This window comes from Mytilus galloprovincialis, chromosome 4 (genome assembly GCF_965363235.1).
Source record: "Mytilus galloprovincialis chromosome 4, xbMytGall1.hap1.1, whole genome shotgun sequence".
In the NCBI taxonomy this organism is placed as follows: domain Eukaryota; kingdom Metazoa; phylum Mollusca; class Bivalvia; order Mytilida; family Mytilidae; genus Mytilus; species Mytilus galloprovincialis.
The window spans coordinates 5,792,731-5,804,730 of NC_134841.1; the positions used below are offsets into that span (position 1 = coordinate 5,792,731).

The window sequence follows — 12,000 nt, forward strand, 5'->3', positions numbered from 1 at the left end:
TGCCACAAATGGAGCAGAATCGGCTCACCTTTCCGGAACATATGAGATCACCCCCAGTTGTTGTTGGTGTTTGTTTTGCTTAGTTTTAAGTTTTCTATCCTGTGTATTGTGTACTGTTATTCGTCTGTTTGTCTATTTCTTTTTGTCAGTTTTTTTTTCGATCTTTGAGTTTGTATGTCCCTCTGGTAATCCTGGTACTTTTGCTAACTATTTACACCACTGGGTCGATGCCACTGCTGGTGAACGTTTCGTCCCCAAGGATATCACCAGCCCAGTAGTCAACACTTCGGTGTTTACATGAATATCAATAATGTGGTCATTTTTATAAATTTCCTGTTAGCAAAACTTGGAATTTTTCGAAAAACTAAGGATTTTCTTATCCAAGACATAAATTACCTAGCCGTATTTGGCACAACTTTTAGGAATTTTGGGTCCTCAAAGATCTTCAACTTTGTACTTGTTAGGCTTTATAAATATTTTGATATGAGCGTAACTGATGAGTCTTTTGTTAACGGAACGCGGTCTGGCGTACTAAATTATAATCCTGGTAACTTTGATAAGTAATTAACCCTCTTTTGTGAAACATTCATAGCTTTATTCTAAGCTTATAACTAATCGTTATCGTACGATTGTTTGTGAAACGCTAGCCTAAACATGCATCTGTTAAATCATGAAAAAAACCTCTACAAGCACTGTTCATATAAACCATAATTCTAAATATAAGACATTGCTAAACGTTGTATTGATTATGTATTATGTATACTATTTTGTTTAAAGTATAACAAGGTAAATTAGATAATCTGATAATACATATTAAAAAACGAGGCTATTTACAATTAACAACAGACAGTCTGAAAATTTTTCTAAAATGTCCTCTAAAAAATTATGACTTACTTTCAAACATCCGCTCCATCTGTTTTATGTCTTGTCTCCGACTGCAATGAGAAAAAAAAGATGAATGCACTGTATCTTTGATTGAATGCTTGTTTATAATGTTGAAATGCGCAGAAAGAAAACTGGCAATTCTAGATAATTATCATAAAGATCGGATTAAACGCACAGTAACGTGAGGTGTTGTAACTCACAATGTCATTGAGGACATGCTCGAATTTGTAATTTAACAATTTAGATAACTCGGCAACCAAGGACCATATTTTTAACCTCAAGGCAATACCGGAAGCAAACATTCCAATTTTTTGTTGAAGATTTTTGAACTTCTACAGAGTGTTGTTTTGTTGGAATATATATCATTATTAATATTGTTTAGCACAGATGGAAACATGACCTTTTATTGACATTATCTCTATTTAAGAAAATTGATGAAGAAATGTCGAGATCTATATGTATATAAATATGTCTGTTAATCAATCACCAGGCTACCAGCAGTGTATGATTTACTACTTTTTCTGTGTTTATCATAACTTTTGCGATAATGTGTTAGTCTATTTTTTTTTTATTGTATACAGTATTCTGCAGGACACGTATAATGTAACAATTCCTAAGTATAATACTAGGTATTAATTGTTGCAGAATTTGATATACGATATATATCTGTTCATACTTATCACTATCAATGTCTTGCCTTAAGTCTTCTTGCTTTTTCATCATAATCTTCATTTCGTTGTTGAATACTTTAATCTGCAAACACATGTGTGTGATATTTTTTCAATTGTTCCTTTCTTTTCATTTCTGGGCATAAAAGAGTTGAAATATCTATACCAAAATTAGACAGAAATTAATCATTATAACAATAATATATTGAACACAATAACCAAGTTGGAGTGCGCAATTGTTTGTGATTAAGTGTTAATAAATATGCAGATGTCTTCACGTTTAAACTACCTCTTGGTTTAATTCCATTTACCAACCGTAGTCTTGTGACAAGCTGTCTCTACGTTGAACTGGAAAAAAAAAATACAATTATGAAATAAATTTTCGTGTTTCGATATTATAAGATATCAATTATTCTTAACTGACCTGGCCTAAAAGGCTAAGTCAGTTTTTCTAATCACTTGGCGTCCGTCGTCCGACGTCGTAAACTTTTACAAACACCTTCTCCTCTGAAACATTTGGCCAAATTTAACCAAACTTGGCCACAATCATCATTAGGATATCTTGTTTAAAAAATATGTCCGGTGAACCTGCCAACTAGCCAAGATGGCCGCCATGGCTAAAAATAGAACATAGGGGTAAAATGTAGATTTTGGATTATAACGCTGAAATCAAAGCATTACGAGCAAATCTGACAAGTTGTTAAATTGTTTATCAAGTCAAGTTCTATCTGCCCTGAAATTTTCAGATGAATCGGACAACCAGTTGTTGGGTTGCTGCCCCTGAATTGGTATTTTGTAAGGAAATTTTGCCGTTTTTGGTTATTATTTTGAATATTATTATAGATAGAGATAAACTGTAATCAGCAATAATTTTAAGCAAAGTAAGTTCTACAAATAACTTAACATGGCCAAAATGGTAAGTTGACCCCTTAAGGAGTTATTGTCTTTAACATTCAATTTTTAACAATTTTCATCAATTTTGTAAATTTTAACTAACTTTTTTCCACTGTAACTAATGGGCCAAGTACATTAAGATAAAGGTAATTGTAACTAGCAAGAATATTCAGTAAATTAAGATCTACAAACACATCACCATCACCAAAACGCAATTGTGTCATTAATCCATCTGTGTCTTTTGTTTAATATGCACAAAGACCAAGGTGAGCGACACAGGCTCTGAAGAGCCTCTAGTTTTAATGATGCCACTTAATGCATACATCTCTTTAAATAGAGGGACATTCAAACTTATAGATTGAAAATAAACTGAAAGGCAAGGGCGAAAAAGGAAAAAGACGAACAGACAAATGATAGTACACAAGACACAACATAGAAAACTAAAGACTAAGCAACACGAACATCACCAATAAATGATGGTGATCTCAGGTTATCCGGATGTGTAAGCAGATCCTGCTCCACATGTGGCACCATCGTGTTGCCTACAAACCCTATACATAGTCTAATTTGATAGGTCACATTCGTGAAAGGGACGGGGATTGTAGCTACGACACAAGGAAAATGTCGGATGTCTTCTGTGAAACGGTTATTCCATAACAGCCAACCAACTCGTGATGGCGATCGTAAAATTAACAAAGGGGTGATTTTAACTGGACCATTTGGAATAAATTACCAACATTCACACTACATTAAATATTCTAAAATATAAGAGTCTTTGTTGAATAGTATCAAGGATTTCTTTTATCAACCTAAAAACTTCTGTATAGGTGACGGAGAAAATACAATGCGCCAGTAAGTCCTTAACATAATGAAGAATCAATGACTTCACAATCATGTATGCAAACATTTTAACTAAATGACACCGATGAAAAGTATTTAAATAGTTGAGATAAGTGCAACAAAATCAACACCAGACAAACATTGTATGCCAACTGTTTCCCCCTTGTAATAATAATGACCTCACCTAACATGCGTTCTGATTTCCTGTCTATTTTTTGTAATACAAATTAAATTTGTATTTTAATTTCAAAAATGAAAGAACTGTAAATAGATATTCGTCCATATATTAATTGCCGATTGTCTGCTCAGAATAAGAGTTGACCAAAAATAATTAAAGATATATTATTAAGCAAATAATATATTCAAAATTCTTTACCTTAATATTGAAGCGTCGTTCATTTTAGAGTGTCCTACTTACGAAAGTTACAATATGTTACTTCATAAGAAACATCTATTAATAAAATAATTCAATTGCCGAGGATTTTCCTCATTTATTTTTTCGCTTTTGGTTTCATTTTGAAATTCTTCCCATACCCTTCCTTTATATAAGATATATTGTTTTACCTTTTAACGTTCGGAAAGGTTCAAATCGATTAGATAACCTATATGTGTAATGCAATAAGAGTAAAGTGCAAGATTTTATAGATAAATTATTTCCGAGAATTGTAAACAAATATTTTCGTTTTGCAACTTGTAGGGATAAAAAGGCAAATTTTAAAAATCTATGGGGTATCATACGACACTATTTTTAAAACAACTGCAATCTGGTTAACTATTTGTGTCAAACGTTAAGCTAACAATTATATAAGTTTGATGAATAACTGTATTTGATTTGATTAATTAAAAAAGAAATTACTGTTAACAAATGCATCATATACAACTATTGATTTCTTTTTTATTAATTTATTTAGAACGTTAGTGGTCAAACGTGTCTTTTTTAAATAATACATTGAAAATATTTTTTTCACAGGAAAAAGTTACTTTAGCTGTATATGGAATGACATTTCAGAATTTTCGGTCCTAAAATATCTTTAGCATCGAGCTTTATTTGAACTATTGGTATTATTCGGTTTGATTTGTTTTTATACTGATATCCATAGTTTTGTGACTTTGACTATGTTAAACATTTATACGTTACTAAAATTTTCAATTAATTGTACAATCTCACACGACCTTTAAATATGGCATGCAAATGGTGTGTAAAGCAGATAACACAACTCTTTTTTTTTATTATATCAGTAGTTGCATGCAAATGAGTAAAGATAATGAAGGTATTATGTTTGTTTGTAGATATCAAAACGGACCCTTGTATCATGTTTTGTTCTTATTTGTTCATTTTGCCACTCAGCGCAAGTGATACAGGTTTTTCATTTATTTCATCAATATTCACCATAACCATCACATTTCTAATTTCAATGTAAATGCCGATGTACTTAAGTTCTTGCACTATAGGTAATTTTACCAGGACCGAAAATGGGACGTTTTTAAAATCCGTCCATATTTGAGAAAGAAATTGAGAAAATATTTTCATCAATTTAATTAAATTTTAAATATTCTAATAAACTAATAAAAAAAAGCAAAATCACAAAAACACTGAACTCCGAGGAAAACGGTAAAAATCAAAAGCTCAAACACACCAAACAAAAGGACATCAACTGTCACATTTAATTAATTTCTAATTACTTAAGTTATTACAGTGTTCATCGTACGATTTTGACTTTTTTTATCTTCATAACGAAATTGTCACAAAGTTCCATTACATAACAATATAAGTCAATTATTATGTTGTTGAACGTTGTATAGTGGACTAATTTCCACGCAATGTTGTAATACCACTGATACATCGAAATCACAATCAGTGTGCTTTTTCCTATAAAACAATGAACATTGATTATAATTATATAGATATGGACGTGATGTTCTATTGTTATCTTGATAAAAAAATCACTGCTTTTTCGTATTGTAGTTGACAAAATAGCAAGTAAGCAATAAAACATAAGAATAAATATAAAAACAAACCCAACTTCTATTTCAAAGATTTCATATTATGAATCTTCATTCAACAAATCTCAGTTACTACAATATTATCGAAAATAAAACAACATATACCTAACAATCGCCGTTTTGATGTAATTTTATCCAAATTTGAATCGTAGAAGTAACGAAATTACCTTCAGTTTGTAAGTTTTCATTTGTATGACGTCAGGTTTAGCAATGACGTTTAAAAACTAGAATCTAACGGAACGTTCGGTTAAAGTTTACAAGACTTAGGCCCACGAGTTTCAGAGGAGAATATTTTTAAATGTTAGCAAACATGATGAAAAAAATGTGAAAACAATTCCAAAGGGCAAATACTGAGGGGTCGTTTGACGAGTTTTATCATTTAGAACTTTTTTGTTGATCTTACTTTGCTGAACATTATTGCTGTTTGCAGTTTATCTTTAGGCCACACCAATTTTATTCCTTGTTCGACGGACCCGCCTGCACCTAATTTTTTCAAAACAGAATTTTTTTATTTTTATTATATTCCCACTTCCCGCATCCGGAAATGTAACCATGTCCATTTCCCGAACCGTTTTTTTTTTTGTAAATATTATAAAAAGATCTTAACATTTGTTTTTAAAATCACAATATAACGATTTTAAACATATAAGTAACCCACAATACTGTAACGATCTGTGAGAATATTTGTTCCAGCATAAAACCAATGTATTCCAAGAGGGAGTGATCTGATATAAATATATAATAGCGGAAATACCTGTACAGAACAAAACATTGGTTTCTTTCCCCCTGACTTATATTCCCTATAACAAAAAATGTTTGTTGTTTAGTACAAAGAACTTCTTAAGGAGTTGCCTTCAACTCGGTTATAATGTATGCTGCCGGTCATACCCCCTGCAGGTTTGTGCACCTGTCCTGATTGATTCAGGGATCTGTCGTTTGTTGATGTGGTTCATAATTTGGTATTTTTCCCGTTTGGAAATATAAAGTAGATTGTTGGTTTTCCTGTTCGAATTGTGTACAATACTAAGTTGTGGTCCCTTATAGCTTGATGTTTGGTCTGGATCAAAGCTCTGTGTAAAAGGCCATACTTTGACATATGTTTGTTATTTTCAGGTTATACCTCAGATAAGGGCCTTGAAGGGGTCATTTTACCATGTTTACTGTCGTAGAAAAGAAAATAGAGATACTAAGGATTTGTATAGTGCTATTATACAAAACCTTTGAAAACTTAGAATTTTTACTCAAAAACTTTTAAAAAGGAGAAATACATTATATTTTATACAAATTTTCTAAAAGAGGGACGAAAGATACATTGTACCAAAGGGACAGTCAAACTCATAAATCTAAAACAAACTTACAACGCCATGGCTAAAAATGAAAAAGACAAACAGAAAACAATAGTACACATGACACAACATAGAAAACTAAAGAATAAACAACACGAACCCCACCAAAAACTAGGAGTAATCTTAGGTGCTCCGGAAAGGTAAGCAGATCCTGCTCCACATGTGGCACCCGTCGTGTTGCTTATGTGATTACGAATCCGGTAAATAGTCTAATTCGGTAGGTCACATTCATGAAAGGGAATGGGATTGTAGTTACGACGTAAGGAACATATCCGATATCATTTGTGAAACGGTTATTGCATAACGGTCAACCAACTCGTGATGGCGTCTGTAAAACTTACGAAGGGATGATTTCAACTTCACCATTTGGAACTCTTGGTTTAATAGCTTCCTTGTGAACAGTAACCCTCTATCAAGAAAATCATGATAGGAAATGCAAGCACGGGAATATCGTATCGATTGGGAGATATATACCCCGTATGCAGGTGCTGCAGGAATGTTGCTACTTAGAAATGGAAAGTTCACAATTGGAAAGCTGAAATCATCTCTTTTGTCGTAAAGTTTTGTTTTTAACCGACCCTCATTGTCAATTTCTAGAAGAGGGGTCCACTTATTTTGAATAATATTAAACTGTTAAAGTAAATGTGTTAACATGGTTAAAGTCCAGGAATATTACAAAATTCTTGGACATGTTTTGACCATTACCATATAGATATTATAGTTCTTTGGGTAAATATTAGCCCTTTTGTACTAAAAGTGTTTCTACAAAAAAAAATATTATAACTTATATTGACCCCTCATAAAAGGGATATTTATAACATAAAGGGGTTGTTCTGCACCTGATTATGACTTGGATGGAGAATTGTCTCATTGTCAGTCGCACATACATAGATCAGATTTAATTATTCAAATATTTCTTGTTGAACAGACAAAAAATACTTCATAGATTAAAGAAATGTCAATGTACATTTACAAGTGATAAATCAAGTTTTAATATAGTCAAAACCTACTATTTTATGTTTACAAAAAAAAAATTATAATCGCTCGCCTTTACTTTTTAAGCTTCGCCTCAAATTTTTGGTTTTTTGGTTACTTTTGTAGAATTAGAATTAAAATGTGGCTGTAACATATTTCAGGGCATCTGAAGTCTTTCCTGTTTATGTTTGTTTAGAAATGATTGTGGCATTATATTGATTTATTTATACTTCTAAATTGAAACATATAGTTAAAAAATATTTCTTTTCTTTATTATTCCTCGGGTTAAACATGCCCTTATACGTGTTTCATATAGGAAATTGTTTTTTCTATAATAACAAATTGAATTAATTTTTTCCTGTTAATATATGAATGATTGTTTCCTTATTTTCTGAAATATTAATAGGGTTATATTTTGTTTTATATCTTCTAGGATTAAGGATATTATAAATCAAATCCGATTTTGAAAATAAAAAAAACCCAAATATATCTCTGATAAACACTTTGGCATAAAAAAACACAAAAAAATCTTCCGTTAATATTCCCACTAAAAATAATTTTTGCGTTACCAACAGCGAGGGCATGTCAACTTCATATGAGTATGAACAATAATTTTAATTATAGTCAATTGTGTAAAGATGTTAATATCAGTGAAAATACACCTACTTCATGTAATTGTAGTACCTCCGAATATATTTATGGACCCATTTCCCATGTTATAACAGGAGATCTTATCATCGTTCAAGACCGAGAGTTAAAATCATTCCTCAGTAAAGGACCTAAATATCGTCCCCCGTCAATTATTAATGGGAATGAGTGTCGTAATATCATCCACGACTCACTCCATACTTACTGTATGAAATGGATAAAACGGGAAAAAGCTGACAAAAAATCTTTGGACTCTTTTTTTAATTCAGTAATGAAGATAGTTGATATACATATTCAACATTTTAAAGAACATTTTACTATTAACAATTACCACAATAAACCTATTTCTCGTATCAAACATAAACTAAAAGAACTAGCCAAGAAATTTGTTTTTGTCCCGGCCGATAAAGCTGCTAATAATATTATTATTGTTTGACGTAAATTTTACATTGAGGTTCTGAAAAAAGAAATCACCAATTCACCAACATTCCAACTGACTCCATTTTCAGAAAACGACATCTGTAACAAACATAAACTTTTAGCTACCGCTTTACAAGCAGAGCCAAATACAATGAAAGTCCCAACTATGTATTGGCTTCCGAAGCTTCACAAACCACCTACAAATATAGATTTATTTCGTCTTCAAGCCATTGTTCCACTACTGAATTGTCTATTCTTCTTACCAGCACACTTGGTACAATTAAAAACCTGAAAATAAATTGTTCAAATAAGGCCTTCGAAAATAGTGGAATTAATTACTTTTGGAGTGTCAAGAACTCGTTGGAAGTACTTGATAAATTGCATGCTTATATTGATGATTTTGAATCTGTTCAAAGTTTTGATTTTTCTACCCTGTATACCACATTGCCTCACATTATTATTAAGAAAAAATTCACACACCTAATAAAATGGGCATTTAAAAAATCAGAATGTGAATATATATGTTCAAACTCTTTTAGGTCATTTTTTTGTAGCAATAAACAAAAAAACTATGTCAATTGGATATGCTTTGATACTATATATGCCCTTGAATTTTTACTAGATAACATTTTTGTTCGCTTTGGGGATTCCGTATATCGTCAGATTATCGGAATTCCAATGGGGACTAACTGTGCACCACTTATTGCGGACCTGTTTTTGTATTGCTATGAATTACAATTTATGACAAAAATCAGCAAAGACCCATCGAAACAACATCTGATAAACAAATTTTATAATACTTTTAGATATTTGGATGATATTTTGGCTCTCAATAATGACGACTTCAGTATATATATTAAAGAAATTTATCCTGTTGAACTTACTTTAAATAAAGCTAATACTAACAATGACCACTGCCCTTTTCTCGATCTTGATATCTATATCACTAACGGAAAGCTGAATACTAAAATTTATGATAAAAGAGATGATTTTTCATTTCCTATAGTTAATTATCCATTTTTAGATGGTGATGTTCCCTTGTCACCATCTTACGGTGTTTATATATCTCAACTGGTACGATTCACTCGTGTATGTAACAATGTTTTAGATTTTAACGAGAGAAATTTATGTATTACTGAAAAATTATTACACCAGGGTTTTCGATATCACAAACTAGTCAAAACATTTACTAAATTTTATCATCGGTATAAGGACATCATTCGTAAATATAGCTCAACATGCAGACTTCTTATACGTTCAGGTATTTCACATCCAACTTTTTATGGAAATATTCTTTATAAAGCACAAAGGTGTCAGTATTCACCTCAAAAACTAACAAAACCTTTGAATAGACTTATTAAGAAGAGATATAGTTACGATACTGTTGTCAGGTCATTAAAGATTGCATATGTTGGCGTTAATATTGATTCACTTATAGGGTCTTTGCATCGGAACTAAACACATTTATTCAAAAACCAGTTGTTGGCATGACACGGGTTATGTTCTTCTCATATATGTTATGATGGTATGATACTAAACCCCTAAAGGGAAGGATTGTGCCTGATGTTCATATGATGAAATCATAATCTTTCAGTCAGTTTAATTGAAGTCTGGAGCTGGCATGTCAGTTAACTGCTAGTAGTCTGTTGTTATTTATGTATTATTGTCATTTTGTTTATTTTCTTTGGTTACATCTTCTGACATCAGACTCGGATTTCTCTTGAACTGAATTTTAATGTACGTATTGTTTTACGTTTACTTTTCTACATTGGCTAGAGGTATAGGGAGAGGGTTGAGATCTCACAAACATGTTTAACCCCGCCGCATGTTTGCGCCTGTCCCAAGTCAGGAGCCTCGGGCCTTTGTTAGTCTTGTATTATTTTAATTTTAGTTTCTTGTGTACAATTTGGAATTAAGTATGGCGTTTATTATCACTGAACTAGTATATCTTTGTTTAGGGGCCAGCTGAAGGACGCCTCCGGGTGCGGGAATTTCTCGCTACATTGAAGACCTGTTGGTGACCTTCTGCTGTTGTTTTTTTCTATGGTCGGGTTGTTGTCTCTTTGGCACATTCCCCATTTCCATTCTCAATTTTAAGGTTATAGAAACATGGATATTTGATTACTTGTCAGTCGAACGGACAATTTTGAATAAACGAGTTCCAAAAAGTGAATCCAAAACAAAGCTGAAACTTATTTGGAATTTTTAATTATTTTGTTTTCAAATATCTATAAGTTTAAATAGTGTCACTTTCTTTGTGCAAAGTTGCATGTCTATAGAAACTAGAAATGTGAATATACGAATAGAAACACCTTCTGCTTTTACTTAAGGTGGCTCGGGACTATTCGACTGCGCATTTCACGCATGAATTACAAAAGTATTTGTCGTAAATTTGACATAATTTTTCTAAATATTTTGATTGATTAGAAATGTTAAATCATTGTTGTTATGTGACTTATAGAATATTTTCGTTATTATCCGTATTTGTTAAAGGGTCAAAATGACATTTCAACCATTTTCACCATTTTCCCGCCAAAATTTCGGTTTTAAGGCAAAATATTTTATTTTCCTTATCGGTGACCTATGTTTTTTATTGGCTCATTCTTTGAAGCTATATTACAGCTTTTCATATTACAGTTTTGGACCAATTGTCATAGAACGTTTTTTTGTAATTCCGATAAAAATATGTCAACACCTCTATTTTCCCTATCATTTCATTGAAAAATGGCCCCTTTTAAATACCTGTTTAAAAGTAAAATTTTGAGCTTAAATGGTCCGTGACCCCCTATTTTTTTTTTTAGACCAATTTGATTCATTTTGTTTAAAGAATAAAATAACCAAAAATACGGCACTTCTGATAGAAACTTCCAATAGGCCCGAGCCACCTTAACATTTGTTAGACTACTTATATATCCCTAACAACTTATTCAAAGAATTGACGTTGTATGATTCATTTCAAAGACGGATATTCCTGTTTGCTTCCTCTGGTAAGCTTTTTCAATCATGGTATTTATTTCGGATGAATATTTTGTCCGCTGTGAGCCCTTTTCATACTCCCAAATGGCACTCACTGTAAAAAAGTTATAAGAAATCCAATAGACAATTATAAAATATATATTGTTTTTTTCCGTTGCTGTATGAAATCAACCCGCAAGTATAGCACTCGAAGTTCGAATGTAAGAGTCACGCTTTCATATCAGCAGATAAGATAATTTTGCGTTTTGTGTTTGCCCTCAATAACCAACAACTTCAGAACTCACCAAACGTACAATTTTAATAATTTTGCGTTTTGTGTTTGCCCTCAATAACAAACAACTTCA

At 31.9% G+C, this 12,000-nt stretch overlaps 1 protein-coding gene and 1 long non-coding RNA gene across 3 annotated transcripts in view; one reads left to right on the top strand and one right to left on the bottom strand.

Annotated features, from left to right (window-relative positions):
• LOC143071200 (uncharacterized) overlaps positions 1–3,811 on the bottom strand; it is a 40,051-nt gene extending 36,240 nt beyond the window's left edge. Inside the window, exons 1-4 of one of the 2 annotated variants that reach the window (XM_076245364.1) lie at positions 3,664–3,811; positions 1,843–1,901; positions 1,562–1,638; positions 895–935 (exon numbers count right to left, since the gene is read on the bottom strand). In XM_076245364.1, the coding sequence (XP_076101479.1) occupies positions 895–935; positions 1,562–1,638; positions 1,843–1,860 (136 nt within the window). In that variant the 5' untranslated portion in view covers positions 1,861–1,901; positions 3,664–3,811. Of the gene's footprint in view, positions 1–894; positions 936–1,561; positions 1,752–1,842; positions 1,902–3,663 lie in introns of those variants that run through there. The other variant, XM_076245365.1, reaches the window with a different exon arrangement.
• Positions 3,812–10,649: 6,838 nt separating this feature from the next.
• Positions 10,650–12,000, top strand: part of LOC143071209 (uncharacterized) — a 195,278-nt gene continuing 193,927 nt past the window's right edge. The window contains exon 1 of the long non-coding RNA XR_012976820.1: positions 10,650–10,778. This is a non-coding gene — a long non-coding RNA (uncharacterized LOC143071209). The remainder of the gene's footprint in view (positions 10,779–12,000) is intronic.